Here is a 24,674-nt window from a genome sequence, read left to right on the forward strand (position 1 = left end):
AAAAGTTGAAATCCTGAAAATGTTTGTGAATTGAAAAGCCAACAACTAGTTTGGTTCAGGTCAATCCAAATATTTTGTTTTGATAATTTTGAAATGTTTTTTCTTATTTTTATCTTTTCTCTCTTTTTTTAAACAAACCTTTTTCAGTTTAACTAAATTAGATTTCAAAACAAAAAGTTGTTTGGAACCAGAAAAATGGAATTTTTCATTTAAAAATGTCAACATGAAACATTTCAACAATTTTGAAACTTTTTTCAATATTTTTTCTAGTGTTTTACAAACAGTTTTGTTTTCAATGCACGGGCATTTTTTGATGAAAAAACAATTTTCAAAAAATTCCTGACCAGCTCTAATTACTATATCCACTTTATAGATGAGGAAACTGAGGCACAGACGTGTTGTGACTTGTCAAAGGTCAGCCAGCAGGCCAGTGACAGTGCTGGAAAGGTATTGCACATTCCAGGACACATTTCATTTGGCAATTTGTGCGATAGTATAGTACTGCAATATGATAGGCGCCAACAAGGCCTGTGCTCTGCATAGCCTGACTCCCCGGAGACAGAGAATAAGGAAAACATGTAATTGTGGCTTTGCTGTTTGATGTTTCTGGCATTTTTATGCATCTTGTTCAGTAATAACTGCTATAGAGTGATAATCCCAGCAAAGACTGTGGGATATGTAGTATTTTAGGTAACCATTAAGGTGCATTAGTGTTGAACTTTTAAGAACTGACTTTCTAAGTGAACAGTCAATCAAGAGAATTACCTCCCACTCACTAAAAACCTCTGTAAATGGTCTCTAATCATGGACCAGAACACGCACCCTTAACTCCACTGTAATAGCAGGTATGAAACACAAAATATGCACATCTTGCAAGATCCTGCAGGGAAATCCTGTGTCCCCTGCAGAAAGTGATTGTAGCTCTCTAGTCCTGTTGAAATTACAAATATTTTCACACATAACTCTGAATCTCAGGAACTCTTCCTGCTTCTTTGGTAAGGAAATTCAGACAGACTCTGACTATACCTTTTTGCCTTCTTCGCTAAAGGGCCAGATCCTCAGCTGGGGTTAATCAGCATAGCTTCATTGAAGCCAGTGTAGCTATACCAATTTACAACAGCTAAGGATCCGGCTCTAAATTATGTACATTGTACCTCTCCTTACTAAACACAAAAACAATTCCACTTTGGCTGCCTCATGCCTTCAGTGTGGGGGCGACTTGTTTGCTCTGTTTTTGAGTATGATATGTTTTCTAAAATTAGCTACGAAGAACATAAGTGTATGGAAAATACTTTCTATAAATCTAGAGCTTTTGCCCCAAAGACCCTAAAGAATGGATTTCATGCTGTTTTTATTATATTAATAGAGCAATTGAACTATCTCCAGGACTCAGATCAACTTTACTAGTTTTTATCATATAATTAATGACTATAGCACCTCTTAGTCGTCAGTCACTGCTTCTCTTTCTTTCTTTAGTCATCTTTAATAGAAAGTGTGGCAGGTTATTGATTTTTAGGACAATAATTTCTGAAATAATATTCTGAGAAAGTGAAGGCTTTCTGTCTGTGATACTTTGAGTCCAATCTATGCCACTATTCAGCTGCTTATGGTAGTATCTCATTCATCAGGAGAAACCAAATGTGGGGAGGTGACATTAAAGGTTTGAATCTAATGCTGCTGCCATTTTTAGGATTAGTGAATTGATGATAGGTTGCATTTGCACAATGTGTCACTTCGTGCTATACACACACACACACAGCAGAACTGTCAGTGGCTCTAGCCGATGTTGGGGTGTTTTAAACAATATTTGGGGTCTTATTGAGCCACCATGCTGGGCTATTGAGTTTCTCTGTCCTCTTTTAACTGTTTGACTATTCATCGGTTGTTCCAGTGGGAACTACAAGTTCCATAGACCTTTTAGATGGGACATCTTCCTCAATAAGGTTATAGCAAACATCTACCCACTGACTAGCTATGGGAGAGGTGTGAGAGGGGATGAAGAGAAGGAAGAAACAACCTCACTTTGGATTTCCATCCCAAGAAACATGAATATCATTTACCTGTGTTATTATCCAAACTGACTCCAAGTATTGGGACAATCTTTCCTCCCTCTGGTTCAATCATAGGTCCTCCAATTTCAAGAGGCGTCACTGTTCCTGTAAGGGGATTCATGTACGTCCCACCCAAGGACAGTTTTTGTCCTGTTTGGGGATGGATTGTAACTCCTAGCACTGGGACTTCTATTTCTGTAGCTGGATCTAGCATGAGTCCTCCCAGTTTAAACACTCTGTCAGGTTGTAAGCTAGGAAGTTTAGTCTTCACTGGTAAGCCAGTCCTTGGAGAGATAGGATACGGAACATAGGGGAATATGGGTACTTCAGACTTACAAAGCTCACCTAAATATTGAAACAGAAGAGATTTAACAGTTACAAACTATTTTACTCTTCAATGGATAAGGGAATTAATCCCTACGCTAATACAATTCTCTGCATTAGAGCTGGGAACAGAGGCATATTGGGGATTTCAAAGGATGATCATTTTTATAAACTTTCTCTTTCTTCACATGAAGAATTAAATGAAGAGAGTGAATTCCCTTTCTGTGGTTGACATACTTTTCCAACTTAATTCCTGCTTTTACACTTACTTAACATGAGAAGTTCTTTAGCATATAATATATTGTACAATTTAATGAACAGAAAGGAGAGAAAAAACAATAATCAGAAACAGGAAATATTTAAACATTTTGCTCTATATAAGCCTGGCGGGCTCAGTAAATCCTGTCCATGGCAAGACCCAATTCAAGGTGACCAAATCTCCTAGTGCCAAGCAGGCAATGAGGTGGTCATAGGTCAATTTGCATGTAAGGTTTTTGTTATAAGAAAAATATGGGTAAGTATATTAGGCTTTACTAAAATCACTACCACAGATGTATTTCCCCATGTAGGCAAGTGGATATATTAATTATCCCCATGTGTCCCGTACCTGAAGCAGAGTCAACAGCAGAGATCAGTTTAGAGCTGACTGGATCATATCCAACATTACCAGCCACAGGGAGCACTTTTCCAGTCTCAGGGTGCAGGAACTGATCCCTAGACACGGGCATGGGGCAGTGATTGACCAACAGCGTGACACAGTCTGGGTTGGGAGTTAAGAGTCCAGTTATAGGATCCATGTAGATGGTGTCAGGTGCCCTCACACAGCCATCCGAGTCTGAGAGCAATAAGTGACAGATGAGAAAAGCAAATGAAAAACACCATCAGATCCTCCATTAAACCCTAGGTTTCTGAAATTCCAAATCTGTATGTCTACAGCTGGATTCCAATCTTAGGTTCAATCAGAAATCTATGGCTATTTCTTTGTGATAGTTTGTCTGTGATCAGAGATCACATGTAGGTCAGAGAGAGTCAGGAAGGAGAGTAAAGGCTTACAGACAGATCATCCTATCTACTTTAGCAAATGTTCTGTATGGGAAGAGAGTTACAGTGTTCCCAATCCTTATTCTTTTCTCCCCTCAATACCTATGCATGACTCCTATGAGGCTAACGGGACTTATGCAACTATATGAGTGTGGCTAACAATCTCAGATTTCAGCACACAGATTCATGTTGTCCTAATCTGCAGTATACATGGAAATGTCCAAGGCAGATTTTATGTTTTGATTTTATTTCAGAAGATTTAAATAATAGCAAAAAATGCCTATACTAGCTCTCTAGGCATCATAATATTTAATTAATTTTTCAACAACAAAACACACCCAGCAACATTAAAAACAAACAAACATTCAAACAGGAACAAATTAACTCAGCTCAGCTACAAAAAAGTTCCTTTCCCTCTCCACTGATATAGAAACACTAACAAAGGACATACAGTTATACACAGACACCTGGCAGTGTGTTTATCAAAAGCCTAAGGAAGAACAATGAAAATGTGGCAGTTATCAGAAATGTTTATCTGAAGAAATTCCATAGATGGTCATGCTTGCATAACAACACAACACATCCTCTTTTTTGCTACCTGAGCAACTGCATTAGCCAGCAGCAGTGGTAGGCTGTAGTCCTATTATATGGACCAGCACTAGAAGAGGGCACTGAACCAGTGGGTTACATCTGCATGTTTGCACAGTTAAAGTGATAATAGCTCTCTTTGAACATACACTAACTAGTTGCCAGAGTTTGTAGTTACCCAGTAGCTCCTCCTTGGTGAGAAGCCTGGTTTTATCTTTGTTAATGAGGTGAGCTCCTGTTCCATCTCCCAGCACACCCCATGCCTTGAGTCTGTGACTCTCCTTTATTACTGCACTCGACATTCTGTTGCTTGCAGCATCTATCTGGGATAATAACCTGAAACTCACAAGATAAAGACGGATGTCAGTAATCCGACTATAAGGTAAAACTGTTTCAAGGCAGAATGGCATCCATTTCGGGAAAATCCTGCAGCAGGCACATAATCCATCTCTGAACATCAGCACCATCACAAAAAGGATTTTAAGGACTGAAGAAACATATGCTTTTTATCTTCCCTGCTTTTGAAATCATTTCATTAATACTCCCATGCTGATTCTGACACAGGGACCAGGCTACTCAGACCATTGTTACCTGGTGTTCTGGGATGGCTGGCCTGACAGGACAGTTCTTTGGAAGCTGAGGTGATGTGGCAAATGGGAACAATTCATTAGGAAGCATGAAAAGGAACCAAAATAACTTTGGACCTTAAGGTCTAACTGGGCTCTTCTGAATATCCCCAGCTCTCCTTTTCCTTGAGTTTTCCTAGCCCTGCTTTCCATGAACATGATTTCAGTAACCTTGTGGTAACACTTCCAGACCCATGCTGGCGCTGGTTACAAACCAACCCACTGACTCAGTACTATACAACTGCTTTGTCTGTCTAACAACAACAACACTTTAATGCAGAGTTCTAAAGCAAATTACTTACCATTGGTAGTCTGGTTTAGACCACATGGCTCTGTTCCCTCCACAAGCCATCTTCTCTGTCAGTACTTCCGCCAATCTCACTGCCTCTCTCAGGGCAGACTTGAACAAGACACAATGCTCTTCTTGGCATTTCAAATCATGGTGTAATAAGTGAAGTTGTTTATTCACAATCTCATCATATTCAGCAGCCAGCTGCTTTCTGTGTAGCATCTCCTCTTCTGCCTAATTGTAACATAAAATGCAGACACCTATTTCTCAAGACATGAATTGAGACTGCAGCTGCTCTGTACTTTACTAAAAAGGTAACAACTGGAGGAAAAGGGGTCAATTTGAAGGTATCTTCCCCTACTTGGGCGTTCAAAGGCCAATAGCTCCAGTAGGTTGGGTAATAATGATCTAGAGGGTAAGTGCCTTTCATGTATCCTCACTTGAATGATCTAGTGATTCAAAATATTGGTCCATACCTGCCAGCTAGAACTTAAGGGATCAAGTTCATTTTGCTTCTATATCTTTGAACTATATGTTTGTACATATATGTGTCTGTGTGAGTATGGGTGTTTCTATTTATAAACTGCAAAATCATTACATTTCCTTCACAGGTTTTTCAGAAGAATACAGCCAAACACTATCTGTGAGTAAGATGGAAGAAAAAGCTGCAACAAAATATACATATATATATATATACGTGGATGACACACACGGATGACATTTCCAAAACTGAAACCTTGGTCACTGCAAGGGAGAAGATATGGTCTTCCACAAGTGGGGAGAGAGTAGCATCAAACACTAAGTAAAAAAAACAGCACACGCCAGAAAAGTGAGTAACCTTCAGAAATATGTCTCTGTATTTACACTGAATTGTTCCAACAATTTTAGAGTTTTCAAATGTTCTAGTATATCAGTCACATACTTTGCAGCAATATTACTTGCATGGTAGCTTATGAAAATATGATGCCATTACACAACAACAGACATGAAAGAATCCACATGACTGTGTCTAATATTATGAAAATACATGTAGCCAAGTTGGGGTTTGAGTTTCTATGTCTATGTATAAACAAATCTAAGAAAAACTGAGCTCTACCTGATATTTTGCTTTCATATAGTTCCCCATCATTATGCTGTCATAAGATTCTGCCTTCTCTGAGATACACAGCCTCATTATCCAAAGCTCTCTGAGTGAAGCTATTTCGGTCATAAGTTTGTGATACAAGATTTTCAGCTGAGAAGAAAACAAGATGAAAAATAAACAAATGAGGGTGTAGCTGTTGTTCTGGACCCTTCTTAATGCCCAAAGGCCACTGAATATATAGCACAAAACAAATCTATCTTTGAATGATTATATTCCATACTGGCATCTGATTTTTCTTTAAAAATACCAATACTAGATGACTTCACCTTGATTGGAAATCCTTGCTGCCTATACAAAACCCTCTCCACAATAATTGTACAGTAAGGCAATAATTTCGCTACCTGGTTTTGGGAGATTATAAACTGTTTGGGGCAGAGGCTGTCTTTTTGCTCTGTGTTTGTTCAATGTCTAGCACAATGGTATCCTTGTGCATGAGTGGGACTCCTACGTGCTACTTCAGTACAAATAAATAATAATAGTCAGGACCTCACCATACTTTGGATAAAATTCCTGAAAACAATCTTCATGAAATAGTTGTCCTTAGACGGATGTTGCAGTATTAGAAAAGCTGAGTGGCTGACACTATGATGCCAGTCCTGGCAGGACCACCTTCAGGAAATGATGTCAGAGCAAAGGAGTTCTTGGGGCTGTCTTAGGCATGTAGGTAATTTGGGGCAACAAGTGTTTTTCAGTGTGCACCCTCTTTATGTGTCTTTCTTCTCACAAGATCTCTTTACTAAATATCAGACTATTTAGTAAACATTAAGTATTCCCCACTCTTTAGTGCAGCTAATGTGGCCTTAAAATCAAAATGAACCATGTGCATTAAAATATATCTACAGATACAGTAGCACGCAAACATTTGTCTTATACAATTCTCTCATGCTACACTATGCACACAGACTGTAATACTAGCTCCCCCTGCTGTCCTTAATCCACACAGTTGCCTGCTGTCATATGCTGTAGATCAGTGGCCTGAATCATCATCTCAATAACTCCACTGATTTCAGCTGTGTTACATTGGTATAAAACTGGAGTAACACAATGCATATGGTTCATTTTGATGTTATGGCCACATTAGCTGCACAAACTGCATTAGTTGTCTGTTCACACCAATGTATTGTTTTAATTCTCCTAAATTTTATCTATGGCTCTTAACCCTTGTTACAAAGAAAGATAAGACATCATTACCCCCCTTTTTTCCAATGGAAATTGAGGTAGAGAAGTGAAGTGACTTGTCCAAGATCACATGTCACTTCAGTAGCACAACTGGGAATAGAACTGAGATTACCTGACTCCTAGGCAAATGTCCTAAACACTGGCCTATGCTTCATAAATACAGCTTGCATGAATGATGTGTATACATATTAATGGATTCATGGTACAGAAGAATTTGGAATGAAGTACATGCCTTACATAGCAGTAATACTACAGATAATACTGCACATGGTTGCTAGGATCATCTGTACATACATGTGAGTATGATAAAAAACAAACCAGTTACCTCTTCTTTAAATTGGCTCAGTTTGGCTGTGACTGACAGTGACTGCGTGAGCAGAATTTCAAAGAAGACATTGGTGTTGAATGAATCCAGGTTTATCTGTTCTTCAGACTCCCAGATTTCACCCGTTTCTAGGAAGAAAGCTGAAATGAAAGTATTTATTATTAGATTTTGTGGTCATTCAATTTTCTATTTCAGATCCTCTTTAAAAACTATCTCCAGTGATCTATAGTAATTCAGAGAAGGGGAGGAGGCAAGTCAGAATATATGAGCCAATGTACATAATTAGAAATAGGATTCTGTCATGAATACGTCAAATAAATTTGATTCAGCTCTTTGCCTGAATAACTGTTTATTATGTACTTTTAAAAAAATTATCTGACCTTCTGTCTCATCAGAGTTGCCATAGTTTTTATCCAAGCTGCCTTTATTCTTCAGCCTGGGATGACATTTTTTAACTGAAATCACTGTGGATCCTTTGGAGGAATATTTGTCAAGATTATATTTCAGCTGCAGCCTTCGAAACAGAGGGCAGGTATTTCCTTCTTTGGACCAACCCAAGTCTTGACAAAGAAGCTACAAAACACAGTGAAACCGAGTGAACAGGTTACTCCGACTATTACATATTACTATTTTTATAGCGTTGTTCATTCAAACAACAGGATGCATCATCGCATGCAGGACCAGATCCTTAGTTGGTATAAATCAGCATAGGTCCATTGAAGTCAAAGAAATTCAGCTGGTGTAAATCAGCATAACATCTGGCCCACACATTCTAATCTAAAGTATTCACATGATCTGTTCTAAACCCAACAAATTATTAGTCTTAATAGATACCACATGAGTCAAGAGGCAGGAACTGCAGTCATCAGCAGTTTGAGTTTGCTGACATATGAATTAATAAATCATCTCTACTTTTCCATCATTATCAATTATTTATTTATTTACTAGTAGCAGCAACAGGCCCCAATCAGGATGAGGACACTACTGTGTTAGGTACTGTGAGCATATAGAATATCCCTGCTCTGAAGAACTTACAGTCTAAAACTGTATCACTTTTTGGTTTTTTTATTGTGGTCCTGATCCTGTATTTGTTGCTATCAATGGGAGTTTTGCCCTAAGGAGCCCAGAATTTGCCTCCATGTTCCCTGGCTCTTAAAAGGCTGATTCATTAAGGACAAACCTTAACAGTAGCTATATATGGAGACATACCTATCTCATAGAGCTGGAAGGGATCCTGAAAAGCCATTGAGTTCAGCCCCCTGCCTTCACTAGGCAGGACCAAGTAGTGATTGTGCTACCTCAGATCCCTAAGTGGTCCCCTCAGCGATTGAACTTACAAGCCTGTGTTTAGGAAGCCAATGCTCAAACCACTGAGCTATCCCTCCCCTGCCTGGTATACTAGAATTAAGGAGTGGGTCTCTCATTTGTGAAACAGTCATGCAGTTCACGAAGAAATATCTTAAAAACCCACTGACTCCTGCCAGCCTCTGGATGATGACCTGGAGAAAAGGGAGCCACTAGTAAAAGAATTCTTCCTGTCTCCCCCCCGCCGTGGCTGGATCACATGATTGTTCCCAATTTAACACAATCCTTGTAACAGAGAATGAGCATTAGAGTAGTGGTTGAATCAAATGTATCTTCAGGGACAATAGGCATGATTTATAACCGCAGGAACTCTCAATATTATACACTTTTTATCTATCTCTCTGCTATAATCATAGTGCCAGTCATCACAGCATCTAGGTCGTGGTCTACTGAACTAAGAAGCATAGGTGAAATTCACCCTTCTATGCAGCTCTTAAATACTACTTAAGCCCTTGCATTAGGGCATAAGTGGTACATAGGGCTGCGCGGGACCTTTGCGCAGGGATGAATTTCAAAATGTGTGTACAACATGTAGTTTAATCCTAATTCCAAAATCTGGAAGTGGTGCAGTGAAAAGCGATAGTATATAATTTTTACTTACAATCAGCAACAGGCAGGTAATAAGGAAAATGAGAAGCCCTGTTATTAATCCAATAATAGCTGGCCAGTCAGGTTTCAGAAGAAGGTTTGGGATTCTTGCAATGCCCACTTGTATGACATGCCTGGGAGTTGTTGGGAAGAATGGCCCATCTTCATAACACTGTCCACCATGTGGCATGACTCTAACATACTTCATGGAATGAGCATACGTGTAGAAAAAGCAGGTCAGACATATGCAACTTTGGGTCTATCCATTTGAACACAAATAGTAGGTTTGTATTTTAAACAGAGGGCCAGATCTTCACTGACTCCTTCCCCCCCTTTACACTCAAATGTTACTACATGAACATACTCATTCACAAGCCACTGTACTCAGACATGTCCACACATCCCAACACACGTTGTACCAACTCAACAAAATGTACGTACAATACAGAGACTCATTATCATTCTGAAGTTTCCTCTGATACCAAACCATTGTCTGGAACTTGAGACACTCCACTGAAAATAGCATCATAAAAGCAAAAATAGAATTCCTGAAAACAAACCATTTTTTTGTGCTGGTTACTACTGAGCCCAAGGACATAGGTGCCAGGATGCTCGAATTGGTACAGGAAGAGGAGGATGTTGGTGGAGGCCAGTTTGATTTCCTCTGCCAGGCTACGGAATCCTCCCCAGTCAAATTCATTATTTGTGTTGTACAAGTTGTTTCTAGGAGCAGAAACAAAAGTTGGCTCTTGACATCATCTGTTTGTAAAATACTCTGCAAATAATGTGCATAATTACAGCAGAAATTTGCTAATGCACAGTAATGACTGGGAGACCCCTTGCAAATGGCTCAATCCCATGAATAGGTACGTGTAAAGAATGAGGGAGTTATATATAGTACTTTTTTACAAATATCATATGCTTCTCAGATTATCTGCCCGAATGCCAGAAAGAATTGAATCAAAGGAGGAAAGGGGGAAACCCACAGGAAATGAAACAATGACAAAGATAAGGTTTGGACCATCAGTGGAAAGAGCAGGCTAGAATGGTTTACTCTTCATAAGACTAAAGCCTAGGATCAAAGGGGATCCAAAATCTCAAAGAGAAGGGATTTTGGGGTGAGTTAGTAGAGGCTGTCCAGGTTGTGACAGTGAAAAGCTGGCAAGAGTGCAGTCTGCTTCTCCCTGCCAGAGATGGAGTTAGTGAGATTGAGTGGTACTTCCAAAAGCTGTCAAGGAAAATTAGGTTTAAGTCAGATCCAGGCATATCAGCCTTTTTTTGTTTTATCCTTTGCTCTATATGCTTTGTACCTTTAGGGAATGTTTTGTTTTGAAGACACTGTCTGTGTCACTGTGAACTTGTACTGTCACAGGCTCCCAAAGGAAAGCTTGTAGAGGTGCCTAAGCCGGGTTTGTCCTGTACCATTAACATGATTGGGAACCAGGGGGCTGCAGCGCAGAGATCCAGTCTAAGAGTGGCTGGACCATGTGGTCTCTCCCAGAGTGAGGTGCAGGGCGCCAGGTCTGTCATCTTAGGGGTGCAGTTGAGAGGGACTAAAAGGGGTCTACAGTGCAGTTTGCCTTGTACCCATGTGGAACAGGCCAGCCTGCCCCTTTAAGGCCAGAAGGCTTTGGGCTGGCCAGCTCTGGTCCATTAGCCCTGCCCTGCTACACCTGTGCTGGCTGAAGTGGAGAGCACAAAGCAGACATAGGCCTGTAGAAGACTCCAGGTAGGAAGGCAGCTCAGGAAAGAGTAGGGAGCAACCAACAGGAGCCCAGGAGGGATTTAGTGGAGAGAAAGACAGGAGCCTGGGAAGGGTGAAAGCTGAACCCAGAGGGCAGAAGAGTGTGTGAATCAGAGAGAAGATAAACACCCCTTTGGAAGGATGAGCTGGGGCCTGTTGGAGAGTGGGGTAAAGACTTTGTTTTGGACTTGCATACGGTGGAAGGGGTGGAATTCTCTTTATGGCTTAGCCAGAGGGCCGAGTCACTGCAGCAAGATTGTTGTGGTAAAACTGAGGGGCAGATGGCTGCAATCCCAAGTCTTGCTGTGAGGGGACACTCTGAGATGGTGAGTCTTGTAACACTGTGACAGTGAATAAGGATGAAATTCATCCCTGTGCAGAGGGCCATCACAAAGCCAAAGCAGGGCTGAAATGGGACTTAAGAGGTGCATAAAACTCATGTTGGCCTGTTGCACAGGAGTGAAGTGAACAAACACAACAATTAAAAAGCAAAAAGGTGGCATCACAAAATGCACTTTGGTCACTTGTTATGATAATTGCACTTTAGTTTTAATTATTTGTGAAGATCTTTCCTTAAGTACCAGTATATATTCTGCAGCCAATTTTGTAAAAAATAATGCAGATTTAATAATAATTAATTCCACTCCCATCTGCTTACTTTTCTGCTCTTAAATCTGTGTTGAGAGATGTGGAAAAGCCAACCATGTTTTATATGGATTAGATAAATGTGGATTAGCAAACTTCTACTGGGTTTAGAATGTGTACTTACACATCATACACTGGATAATGTTCTTTGGAAACAATGAAGATGATGGTAACGTTACTATAGATGCACGTAGTGGGATTTAAGATGCCTGTAAATGGGATTTGCAATGTAGAGTTTGAAGGCCTCTGGCTTTGAGCCCAATAAAATTGAGGATCTTCCTTGCCAGTCTTTCCTGTGAAAACAGAGATCTCAGTGGGCTAGGATCTTACTCTTCATGGCAGTCTGTATACATAATGGCCTCAGGATATGGTATTTCTTGCTTATTTTACAATTAAACTTTATAGAGCTAAATCTTGTTTCCAGAATAAACCAAATTTACAGTCAGGGTGGCAGATAAATGCTGATTATCACTCTGGCTCCTACCTGACTTTGTGAAACTGTGCACTGTCCTTTCATCCTTTTTAAAATTGTTCTTCTAAAGGTGAGGCATTAGCTGCATGATTTCTAGCTCTTATAGCATTTCACTGTGTAACAAAACTACACTCTTGCATTTTACTGCAATTGGCTCATCCATAGATTTGAGGCTGGGTAAGCATGAGTAAAACTGACTGCGGGCACCCCTCTTGCAAGGATGTAGGGACCAGGCAATTGCAATGGGAATTTTGGGTGCTTAGAAAATAAGCCTTGTGTCTCAATAAGGATTTAGATGCCTAACTTTAGGCACCCAAGTTTAAAATGTTGACCTTAATATTTTGAAAATAATAATAGTTCCAACTCATGTAGAGAATCGTTTTGCCAACAGAATCACTAGGACCTTAGGATGTATGAGCCAGAGACTCCTATATCAATTTTGCAAGGGGCTTGTGGAACCAATAAAGAAGTGACTTGACATAGTAACAGTTAAAGTGAGAGAGAAGGAAGGCACAGATTTACTGTAGGGAACAAAGCTGTGGGCGTTCTGCATGTGGTGATATTTGACCCTGACGAGAACTGCTTGGCAATACCCTAGTGGAGACAGGGTCTGATTCAGAGCCCACTTTAGTCAATTGCATTCTTTCTGTTCACTTCAATAAGCTTTGGATCAGGCTTAGAATGAGAGAATCTCTCAGGGGATATGATGAGGTGGAGGAGGACAAGGTCTGTATGCTTTGAATATAGCTATTAACTGTTCACTGCAGACACAGTTCAGAATAGCAGGGAATTAATGTTGGTAACCAAAGGCAAATTTTACAGAAACTACTTTTTGCAGCCTTCCTGCATAGCCTCACCTGGAGCTGCTGCTGACAATGGTACACTTTTGTCAGGAGATGAAATTTTGTTTGGCACAATGAGATTGTGCAGCAGTTCAGGGTCAGGATTGTACACACCCAAAAACCCTTTTCCTGAAATGATATAAAAGCATCAGTCAGACCCATTTTTATCATACCAGAATCCCCATTTCCTCCCCCTCTGGAGAGGATCGATTTATCTCACCTCAAAAATCAAGCTTAGAAAAACTGAAATAGAACTGTATCCAGCGTGCATGGGGCCCTTTTTGGCTCTGTAATTTCATTCAGGGCCTGTGCTCTAAAACACATGTGCAATATCCATGTGCTTCAGGTTCTCTTTGGCACTACAGGGCCAGATCTTCAGGTGGTAATTGATGCAACTCAACTGAAGTCAATGGAGCTATGCTGATTTACACCAACTGAGGATCTGGCCCAGATGGTCAAATGCACCACCTGTGTAAATGAGCACAATTCTATTAATGCTAATGGAGCTTCATTTGATTACACAAATAATGCATTTGGCGCACAGTTTTTATTCCAGAGTAATGGGAAAATATACATGTATATGTACATTTAAATCTACTTGCTAAATGCACATTAAAACATGAGGCATAAGCATCCCCAAGCAGAATCTCTACAGACAAAGGATCTGTGAAAGGGATCCTCTGACATGTAAACCTAGTGTTCTTCATACTTTGCATATCACACTTTAGGGAAGCAGATGGCTTAAAAATGTCTGGTCTTACATAGTATTTAACAAGTGCATAGGTGGGATTTCTGCACGGGGTGAGTTTCATCTAGAGTGCTGACACTTTGAATTAAACTTCTGATTATGAGATCTTCATTCTAGGAAATAATCCATTAAGGCTCTTTAAAAGGTATTTTGATGAGTACCTTGTTGTTTGCCATGTCCACTCGGTGTGGTGCTCTGTCCCACTCTAGTAGTAGTCAGGCTACTGAGGGTATGTCTACACTTCACCCTAAGGGCTGTGGGACCTGGGCTTGTAGACTTGGTGCTTCTAACCCCATCCTTGAGCATCCACACTGCATTGTAAAACTGGGTTTATAATTGCTGGACTCAGGTCTCTCAACCATGCTAATGTGTCCATACTGCACTATGCTGACCTTCTGGCTCGGGTCACTGGCTTGACCTATATCCACACTGAAAAATGACCGGGGTTGTACCTGAGCCTCAGTGGGATTTAGGTTCCGCCCCCCACAGAGTCCTCAGACCCAGGTCTTGAGTGCTTGTTGACCCAAGTTGGACAGATTTCTGTATGGATGGAAGACGGGCTTGGGCTCAAACCCAAGTCAGAGCCTGGGATTAATGTGCAGTGCAAACATACCCCTAGAGAGTGACATGCCAACTACAGCCTTGGCTCACAGAGATTGGCCTTTTAGCTCAGGCCATACACACTTGTACATCAAGATCCAGCAGCTTCAGGTTCAATCCCTGCTGCCAGCAACCCACCCAGGGATGTCAACATTACATTTATAAAGGCCATTCATTACCCATATAATATTGTGAAATCTGTCATCCCCTTCCTTACCGCTTGTTTTCACCATGTATACAGGATAGGAAGACGTGCTGTGTTCGGTAGGGCAGGGGTTCTTAGCAGGGGAATGCAGCACTTGTAGAACTGCCTTTAATTGTTCCAAGAAAATGGCAATCTGAAAATAAAAGTTGAAGTTTGAGGTTTACTAATATAATATCTTAGCCATAGGCCATTCCTCATAATACAATAAATAATTACAAACTGCAAATTGACACAAATCCAAATAACAGATACAAATTTTAAACACACAAATTAAAGAAACAAAATTAACCCTTCCCTAAAATCAGTTACATCTTTCAAATCACCACCCCAGAATGATATATGAAAATTTGATTTAGAAAAATTAGAACTACTTTATTTCATTTAGGTCAACAGTAGCCTCCTTCTCACATACTTTTTTTTCTCACTTTTATGGCCTACCAGGCAAATAAAGTGACAGCCAATACAACTGAAATATTTTCATGATGTAGCAAGTATTCTAATTTCTGAGGTGATGTGGTAAAAGGCACCAGGTCTGGGAAGAGAGAGAACCATTTGTTTCTCAAGTGACAGTACAGGTTACAAGCATGCTAAGTCTTCAACCTGGCCAGACCCATATGGACAAAGACAATTATGTCTCTTGGTACCAGCATACCTCCTTGCCAAATTGGCCATCTGCATAGATTGGAAATGGAGACCTACAGGCCCCTCCAATCTACTGTTCAAAATATCCAAAAACTGAAAAGTTTATAAGTTTGGGTGACATGAATTTCACCTACAAGCTACAACTGTAGTACAAGACCAGATGCAAAAATACATCAGGAATCTAAAGCAGAATTTATTTTTGTTTTGTTCCTACACTAAGACATCACTCCTTTTAAAAAAAAAAAAAAAAAAAAAGATCTTCAATTATAAGGCTGACTGTATATTAAAAATTCATAAATAGATGCACTGGAAAAGTTACAAGAGCAGCACATTTACCTGGCTCCCATTTCTGTAAGTGAGAGAAAGTTGAGCATTTTTCCCTTTACAGACAAACTGCAGAATGTCTCTTTGTTGTCTTCTACACTGAGAGTTACACACACTGTTCAGATTGTCTGCTCGACAAACGCAGAGGCCAAGAACCTTGTCATAGCCTTGATAGTCTTCAGGACGGGCACAAACCTGCAGAGAAATGAACAAAGAAGAAATTCTGCCATAAAAAAGTGAAAACAATCTGAATATTGGGACTCTAATCAGGACCTCTTGGGAAAAACAGAAAAATGCAGAAGGAAATTGGGCAGTTGTTTTGTCATGCTGAAAGAATCTGAACTTCTTATTTCAGGTAGGACAGGAGCAACATGCAGGAATTCAGAGCATGTTGTGAAAACGCCAGTGACACTCTTTGTTCATGCACAGTCTATATGCAATGCAGGAATGGTCAGAAATTTATGCATGTTTCCAGGATTTCACTAATAAAAAAAACACAGTACCTTATTTGTACAGTAATGCATCCATTCTTTCTTAGTCAAGCACTGTCCCTCCTGGTTTCGGGAAGTTGAATCTCTACAAATGTCATATACTTGTCTAACACAGCGTCTCCTCCCATCCTCTAAAGTCTTATAACCTGGAGCACAAGGACAGTGAGCATCACTGAGCTGTAAGAAGAAAGAGATTTATTCAGCATCTGTGGTCTTCCAGGCAAAACTGCTTCCACAAACTCCTTAGATCAGGATCTCACTTTATTGGACAGATGTAAACTGAACCTTTGGCTTTCAAATACATGCTCTTTACCTTCCATCAGAGGAGACAGAACGATGCAACCAAGAGAAAGTCAAAACAATGCACAGTTCCAGAATGTGAACAGGGAGACAAGAGGCCTGTATATGAACAGTTGGATTTAGGGTTGAAGAGTACAGCCAGTAAAGAAGGAGAATTATTATGTTCAGTAGTACATACTAGGTATATTGGCAAGGTAATGTGAGAGCCCAAGGCTGAAATAATAGATGGTGCTATAGTCAGGATTGAATTACATTGGTAGGTCAGCGTGAGCACTAAAACAACAGTGGTCCTGAAGTGCTTTGGCAGACCTTTGTCTAGAAGTTTGTGCAGTGTCTGACCAATGCATGGATCTAGCCAGTTCTCCCATTTTCTCACTTTCATGAGTACTAATGTTCTACAGCTCAAAGTAACAAAAACAAAACAAAACCCCCCTTTATCTTGTTTTAAAATAAAGCATTTCTTAAAGTGTTAGTGTGATTAAGCATGGTGTGGTCAAAATTCTCAGTGTGATTTGGTCACAATAGGTTATTTGGAAATAAAATTGAAACCCAAACTGTTTTTATTAAGTGTAAGCTTTTTGCGGGCAGGGTCTGTCTTTTCATTATTTGAGGGTACAGCGCATAGCACATGGGGGCTTCAGTCTCTGACTGGGTCTTGCAAGTGATGCAGCAATTCAAATAATAAGTAATAATAAATTATAATTTAGTTATTTAAGAAAATAGTAGAATCTTTTATTAGAAATAAAACTAAATTTCAATGCTTCCACTTTAAATTGTTCTTTCACGATCGGAAGGAGCTGGTCCTGTACCTGAAACACACGGCCTTCCCCATGGCAGACACATGTTTCTTGACCCTCCTTGGGTTGTACAGCGTCTGAGCCACATGGAAGACATGCCACTTGGCCAGGTGTGGGATTAAAGAAATTCACGGGGCAGTTGAGGCAGCTGTGTGAAGTCAGAGTTCCTTCTGCAGAACGGAAGGTGCCAGCTGGGCATGGGACTGGTAGAATGCTTCCTTCAGGACAGAAAAAACCTTCGGGGGGAAAAAAGCAAAGAGTAAAACTTCATAATATAGGTACATTAATTACAGTGTATCTTCAGTATACATGTATTGTAATTACACTATAGTTCTAATTTTTGATGCAATTAAGCATATCCCGATTCTTCAATTAAAAATGCTTGCCCATTGCATTTTAGAGTGTTAACAACTTTATATTGCAATGCAGTATGAAAATCTTCTCATTGGCAAATGCTGTTGTTACAGAAAAGACAGGATGCTACACATTTATCATTTACACCTAATTATCCCTCAGATCACAGCTCACACTACCACTCCTCAAAACTATTTATTACCCCAAAATTCCCATAGCATTCAACAAAATAAAAACCCCATTGTCCTGTACTCCCAATGCATAAGTTAGATGTGAAAGAGCATTTTGAAGAAGCCAAGAAAAGCTAAAAATATTTATTTCATTTTAAAAGTATTTACTTGCAGGACTAGAAACAACTGACACAATGGGGCAGATCCTCAGCTGGTATAAATTGTCAGCTCCATTGAATCCATTGGCTACATAAATTTACAACTACCATGTGGTCCTATAAAAGGCCATGGAACAACATATGCTCTTGTAATATCTTAAAAGCTTCACTCTCACCAACATATGGATAAGTCGAAGATCTGGGATTCCCCCAAACAACAGAAAGTTGCTTGACGCACGCCCCCCCTCCGCCCCGCAGTCTTGCAGGCCTCTTTCTCTATGCAAAAACAAATGGCCACACCTGTCTGGCCCTTAATTTCTGATTCTAAAGCCTTGTGCACCCTCAGTAACTCACAAGAAATGGCTTTCCAATGAGGATCAGAAATACTGAATACAATGTAGAAAGCGTTACTTATTCTTGCAGTAGTCATGCTAAACTTTTCAGCCAATCCTGGATTCTGTCTGTTATCTAATCATAGTGATAAAGATCAGACACTATGTCAGAAGAATTTCACTCTTTTTTAAAGGATATTTTTTAAAAATTCAAGAAACAAGATTGTGAGAACATTTAAATAGGCTAATATCCATTTGCTAGAAACTATTTCAAATTACCTGCTGGACAGACTGACTGATTCTGTTCTCTTCTTGTACAGTAGATTCCATTTTCACAATTCTCATTGTTTTGAAGAAGTTGCAAATCCCCAGCACAGCAAGACAAGCTCAGGAATATGGATAAAATGAGGATGAGACAGGCCATCTTTCTGTGGCACAGAGCAGAGAAATGATCAGTTCTTTAAACCTTGGTTACTAACATGCATACACCCTGGAAGGCTTTCACTTCAGCCATTGAATATTTTATAGAGAGCGAAACTCAAGACACATGAATGTATCAATATGAAACATCCATGAAAGATACCTGATCTTATTGTGTTCCCTCGGGGTCATATAACAGAAGCAGGATCCTGCCCAATGCACACAGCTAGCAAATGAAATATGAATAGTGGGCTAGGGACAAACGCTTAGCTGTTTTTATCTACAATTCCTCACCATTCTGATCCAAGGATGTCATTCCTAGTTGCTGAACTTTGTGATTAGAACCTGAGCTTTTTGGGGATGATCATAACTGTCCTTCATCTTAATCTATGAATCCCCCCTCTAAATAAGTCTGAATTAAAAATAAGCTACCATAAATTTAAGGGTGAGATGAACTTGGTTTTGGGGCAGGCTACATAGTTTACGCCAACAATTCATTATTATGACCTTACTTTCTCTTCCGTCTCCCTCCACCTTGGCTAGGTGAATCATCCAAAGTCATTGGCATAGATTTGAATACAATACCAGAGGCCTGTCTCCCAGTGCTTTGCCTTTTTGCATCCTTTTACACTTTTTAAACAGCAGCATGGAAAGTTTTGCAGGACCAATTGTCCAGCAAAAACTGGATTTTCATCCTGTTAGTAGTTTTCCACAACAGATGGCAGCATTGCTTCTTGTATAGACTGGTAAAAGATCATCTGTGCCACAATCAACTAAAGATTAAAGTGGCTGCATGCTTACTATAATTAGTGATAATTTAATTGCTTTAAACATTGTCAAAACAAAAATAACTTGGATGGTTCATCCTTATGTTTTATTTCTGCTTGTTGCAATAAACAACAGAATTAGATTATGGATTCTCTTTACCTAGGCCATGACAAATCTAAGGGTAATATTTTCAAAAGTGTCTATGGGCCAGATTTGCAAAAGTATTTATGCTCCTAAAGATGCAGATAAGCACCTATTGGGATTTTCAAAAGCACCTGAGCACCTGACTCCCATTGACTTTCAATAAGATTTATATCCATATGTGCCAAAGTCAATTTTATTCTAAAGTTCTATTACCAAAATGACTTAGGCACTAAGGCCCAGATCCCCAAAGGTATATAGGCACTTTCAATGGGAGTTAGGTGCTATATATATTTGAGCACTTGGGCCTACAGTAACATTTTCAACAGTAATTTACGGCTTGTCTACATGGGAACACTCGAGAAAATTAATCCAAATTAACTGAAGGTCTGAATTTAAAGTGGATTAAATAATAAGGCATGCATTTTTAATGTTCAGGAAGGTGGTGGTATTATGCTGACAGAAAAACTCCTTCTTTCTGCATAAGCTGTGTCTACCCAGTACACTTACACCAGTATAGCTATATTGGCAAAGCAAGACGAGGCCTCAGCAGAGAAGAAAGAAAAGGGAAGTATTATTATTATTCCCATTATATACATGAGGATCTGAGCTACAAAGAGATCAAAGTCCCAGTCCACAAATATGAGTGGGCATGTAACTTTACACGCACGCATACTCCTATTGGTGATGGGGCTAATCAAGTGTATAAAGTTATGCACATGTTTGTAGGATTGGGGGCAAATAACTAGCCCAGGATCTCACAAAAAGTCTGTGGTAGAGATAACTGAACTCAAATTTTCTGCATCCTAGCTGGGTGCCTTAAATGCAAGACTGTCCTCGTTAGCACTATTTTAAATAATTAGAATAGTGGAAGCTGGTTATAGCATTAGAGATTTTTTTTTCTCCTAGTGCTGGATGGGCCTCCAAATTATAGGTGGTGCAGCAGCATCTGCAAACATAATGCATATAGCATCAAATGAACAGACCCCGAGAATCCGGGATATATTTGGTTTTATAATGAAGAACATGGAATAATTCAGGACAGTGGCTTATACAGTAACCCTTTCATAACTGTATCTCCTTTTGGTCTCTGCAGCAAATATCAATATACCTCTCCCCTACTATAACGCCACCTGATATAACACAAATTCGGATATAACGTGGTAAAGCAACGCTCTGGGGGGTGGTGGTGGTGGTGGCAGGGCTGCGTGCTCCAGCGGATTAAATCAAATTCAAAATAACACCGTTCCACCTATAACGCAGTAAGATTTTTTTGGCTCCCGAGGACAGCGTTATATCGAGGTAGAGGTGTACCTGTGGCTATGGGCCTGAACTGATGAGATTAGACTTAATTGTGGAAAAGCTATCAACAAATGGTGCTAGGTTACTACTCACTGTTACTGACAAACATACAATGTCTCATTTCTCCAGAAGTGACATAAGGAGCTGCGGTGTGTGCCAATCGGTCACTTCCCTTGCTTCTGCTAGGAATGCTGGAAAGAAAGTATTTTAATGGGAGGAGGCAAAGCTCAGAGCCCAGTGGAGGTGGATAATGTTCTAAGAGTGGAGGCTGATGCTGTTTTAGGGAGCTCTTCTTCTGGTTGTTTTTATTCAATTGTTTTATGTCCAAGTTCTCTTGATAATACTAAGGGCGAGGGGAACAAAGAAACTAAATAGGAATTTTTGTACCAGGAGGGAGTGCTGTGGACTTAGAGCCGCAGCTGTCATTTAGCCTTCTTCCCTTATTGTTTCGAGTGTGCTTGAGATCAAACCTGATATATTAATCTTGATTGCAAAACAAACAAACAAACCACACATCACCAAATCACCAAACCCTCAAGATACACATTTGCAGCGTTGACAACCCCAAATGTTCAAAAATCAGGAGTCATGCTCCCCAGAATCATGAGATTGGCTTAGAAATCACATTTTTTATTTGTATTGTTTGGTTTGGTTTTTAAATTGGGGGCCTTTTTATGGTTTTTGAGTGTTTAGAGTGCCCTGGGGTCACATTTTCAAGCTTTCCTCTGAAAACATGAGTGCTATAAACTCACTTTTTAAAATGCAAGCTGAGAGTCTCACGTAATCGCAAGATTCCAGGAGCCAGAAATTGAAATAAAACATCACATATTGGGAGACTTGTGATAAAAGTCACAAGAACAAGCAACACTACATTCGTTGTGTTCACATAAGCATCAAAAAGCTCAGACTCTTATCCCAACCTCTTGGGACTCCTTTTCTCTCCTATGATCTCCCAGTAGGTCCCTGGCTCCTTTCCTTCCCCTCTCACTCCCCTGCAAGCCTTCTGATTCCTACCCAAAGATCAAATACAGATACCCCAATATTCAGGGAGAGAGAGAACAGGGTGATGGGTCTTTGGGATTGTTGCAGTGGCTTACTTGCCTAGTATTGAGAGCAGCCACTGCCTCAGTTTCTACTTGCTGATTGGGTAAAGCACTCCAGCTAAACCACAAATTCAAAGAATCATAGGACTGGAAGGGACCTCGAGAGGTCATCTAATCCTGTGCCCTGCACTCATGGCAGGACTAAGTATTATCTAGACCATCCCTGACAGGTGTTTGTCCAACCTGCTCTCAAAAATCTCCAACAATGGAGATTCCACAACCTCCCTAAGAAATTTATTCCAGTGCTTAACCACCCTGACAGGATTTTTTTTCCTAATGTCCAACCTAAACCTCCCTTGCTGCAATTTAAGCCCATTGCTTCTTGTCCTATCCTCAGAGGTTAAGAAGAACAATTCTTCTCCCTCCTCCTTGTAACAACCTTTTATGTACTTGAAAACTGTTATCATTCCCCCCTCTCAGTATTCTCTTTTCCAGACTAAACAAACCCAATTTTTTTCAATCTTCTCTCATAACACATGTTTTATAGACCTTTAATCATTTTTTGTTGTTCTTCTCTGGACTTTCTCCAATTTGTCCACATCGTTCCTGAAATGTGGTGCCCAGAACTGGACACAAGTGTTCTAGCTGAGGCCTAATCAGTGCAGAGCAGAGCGGAAAAATTACTTCTTGTGTCTTGCTTGTAACAATCCTGCTACTACACCCCAGAATGATGTTTGGTTTTTTTTTGCATCAGTGTTACAGTGTTGACTCATATTTAGCTTGTGATCCACTATGACCCCCCAGATCCCTTTCCGCAGTACTCCTTCCTAGCCGGTCATTTCCCATTTTGCATGTGTGCAACTGATTGTTCCTTCCTAAGTGGAGTACTTTGCATTTGTCCTTATTGAATTTCATCCTATTTACTTCAGACCATTGTGACGGGTTTGATCACAGAAACTCCCTCAAGACTGTGTGCTGGGATACCACTGAAAGCAAACCCCTCTGTCAGAGAAGGCTTCCCTCCACTCCCATATTGCTGAATTAGACACTCCAGTCAGCTACAGCACAGACCAGGAGGTTGGGCCACTCCTCCCTGCGGTGCACAGAAACTAAGGGCTTGGCTACACTTACAAATTTGCAGCGCTGCAGCAGGGTGTGAAAACACACCCTCTCCAGCGCTGCAAATTGCGGTGCTGCAAAGCGCCAGTGTGGTCAAAGCCCCAGCGCTGGGAGCGCGGCTCCCAGCGCTGTCCGTTATTTCCCACAGGGAGGTGGAGTACGGACAGCGCTGGGAGAGCTCTCTCCCAGCACTGGCGCTTTGACTACACTTAGCGCTTCAAAGCGCTGCCGTGGCAGCGCTACCGCAGCAGCGCTTTGAAGTGCTAAGTGTAGCCACAGCCTTAGATTCACTTAGCCCAGGAGCTTCTCAGTTAACAAGGACTTTCCCTGCACCCAGTATTCAGTCTTTCTGGGAGCCTAAACCCCAAATGAATCCATTTTACTCTGTCTAAAACTTATACAGTCAGGGTAAACTCATAAATTGTCAGCCCTCTATAACCCTGATAGTGGGATATGCACAGCTGTTTGCTCCCCCAGATATTAATTACTTACTCTGTGTTAATTAATAAGCAAAAGTGATTTTATTAAATATGCCATTGTTTACATGTTCATTTGAGTGTTCCCAGGAAAGCTCAGATGTGGATTGGCATCTCCCAAAATCCATTGTCAGTTAAGTGTTTCTTGATTGGGCACTTACTCAGAATAGTCCTTTCTCAAGAAGTTGACCAAATGCTTTACTGATGCTATTTAGAATCAAACACATTGAGATACAAGTGCATAGCCAATATTCATAACTTCAAATACAAAAATGATACACACATACAGACAGCATAATCATAACCAGCAAATTACAACCTTTCCATAAACACCATATGGGAATATGACATAACTGGAATATGATCTATGCTATGTAACATATCTATATAAAGGTTATGATCTACTGAATCTATTAATCCTATCTGCATGCATGTATCATTTTTGTATTCGAAGTTATAAATATTGACTGTGTACTGGCTTGATTTCTAAATAACCTTAGTAGAGTATTTGGTCAGTTCCTGGAGAAAGTAATGTTGAAGTTAAGTACCTAATCAAGAGACACTTGAAAGACAATGAATCTTGGAATGCTCCAATCCATATAAGAAGTCTACTTGAGGAAGTTCAAGGTAGCATGTAAACAATGGATGCTACCTGTAAAAACTGTGAGTCCTGCATGGACATGTGACTTGCAGGGCCGGCTCCAGACCCCAGCGCGCCAAGCAGGCGCGTGGAGTGGCATTGTCCCGGCAGGGCGGCATTTGGCTCCGGCGGACCTTCCGCAGTCATGCCTGCGGGAGGTCCACCGGAGCCCCGGGACGAGCGGACCTGCCGCAGGCATGACTGCGGCGGGTCCCCTCTTCCCGCGGCTCCGCTTGAGCTCCCGCAGGCATGACTGCGGCGAGTGCGCTGGTCCCACGGCTCGGACGGAGCTCCCGCAGGCATGCCTGCGGATGCTCCACCGGAGCCGCGGAACCAGCTCACCGGCTGCAGACACTTCTGCCCCGGCCGCGGGACCGGGGAAGGGCGGCGAGCGCGCCGCCCTGCTTGGGGCGGCGTAATT

General features: G+C 40.7%; 2 protein-coding genes across 2 annotated transcripts in view; one reads left to right on the top strand and one right to left on the bottom strand.

Annotated features, from left to right (window-relative positions):
• The window catches only part of LOC120375904, a 40,301-nt gene extending 23,748 nt beyond the window's left edge, over positions 1-16,553 (bottom strand). Inside the window, exons 1-15 of the mRNA XM_039496922.1 lie at positions 16,494-16,553; positions 16,246-16,410; positions 15,755-15,937; positions 14,789-14,909; positions 13,239-13,352; positions 12,034-12,202; positions 10,081-10,243; positions 9,534-9,722; positions 7,948-8,140; positions 7,568-7,707; positions 6,016-6,153; positions 4,933-5,153; positions 4,183-4,340; positions 2,983-3,210; positions 2,061-2,396 (exon numbers count right to left, since the gene is read on the bottom strand). Coding sequence (XP_039352856.1) covers positions 2,061-2,396; positions 2,983-3,210; positions 4,183-4,340; positions 4,933-5,153; positions 6,016-6,153; positions 7,568-7,707; positions 7,948-8,140; positions 9,534-9,722; positions 10,081-10,243; positions 12,034-12,202; positions 13,239-13,352; positions 14,789-14,909; positions 15,755-15,937; positions 16,246-16,410; positions 16,494-16,553 — 2,578 coding nt within the window. The remainder of the gene's footprint in view (positions 1-2,060; positions 2,397-2,982; positions 3,211-4,182; positions 4,341-4,932; positions 5,154-6,015; positions 6,154-7,567; positions 7,708-7,947; positions 8,141-9,533; positions 9,723-10,080; positions 10,244-12,033; positions 12,203-13,238; positions 13,353-14,788; positions 14,910-15,754; positions 15,938-16,245; positions 16,411-16,493) is intronic.
• Positions 11,217-24,674, top strand: part of POU2AF1 (POU class 2 homeobox associating factor 1) — a 137,537-nt gene continuing 124,079 nt past the window's right edge. The window contains exon 1 of the mRNA XM_039496691.1: positions 11,217-11,432. The gene's annotated coding sequence lies outside the window, so the exon portion shown is untranslated. The remainder of the gene's footprint in view (positions 11,433-24,674) is intronic.

Source organism: Mauremys reevesii, linkage group 12 (assembly GCF_016161935.1).
Source record: "Mauremys reevesii isolate NIE-2019 linkage group 12, ASM1616193v1, whole genome shotgun sequence".
In the NCBI taxonomy this organism is placed as follows: Eukaryota; Metazoa; Chordata; order Testudines; family Geoemydidae; genus Mauremys; species Mauremys reevesii.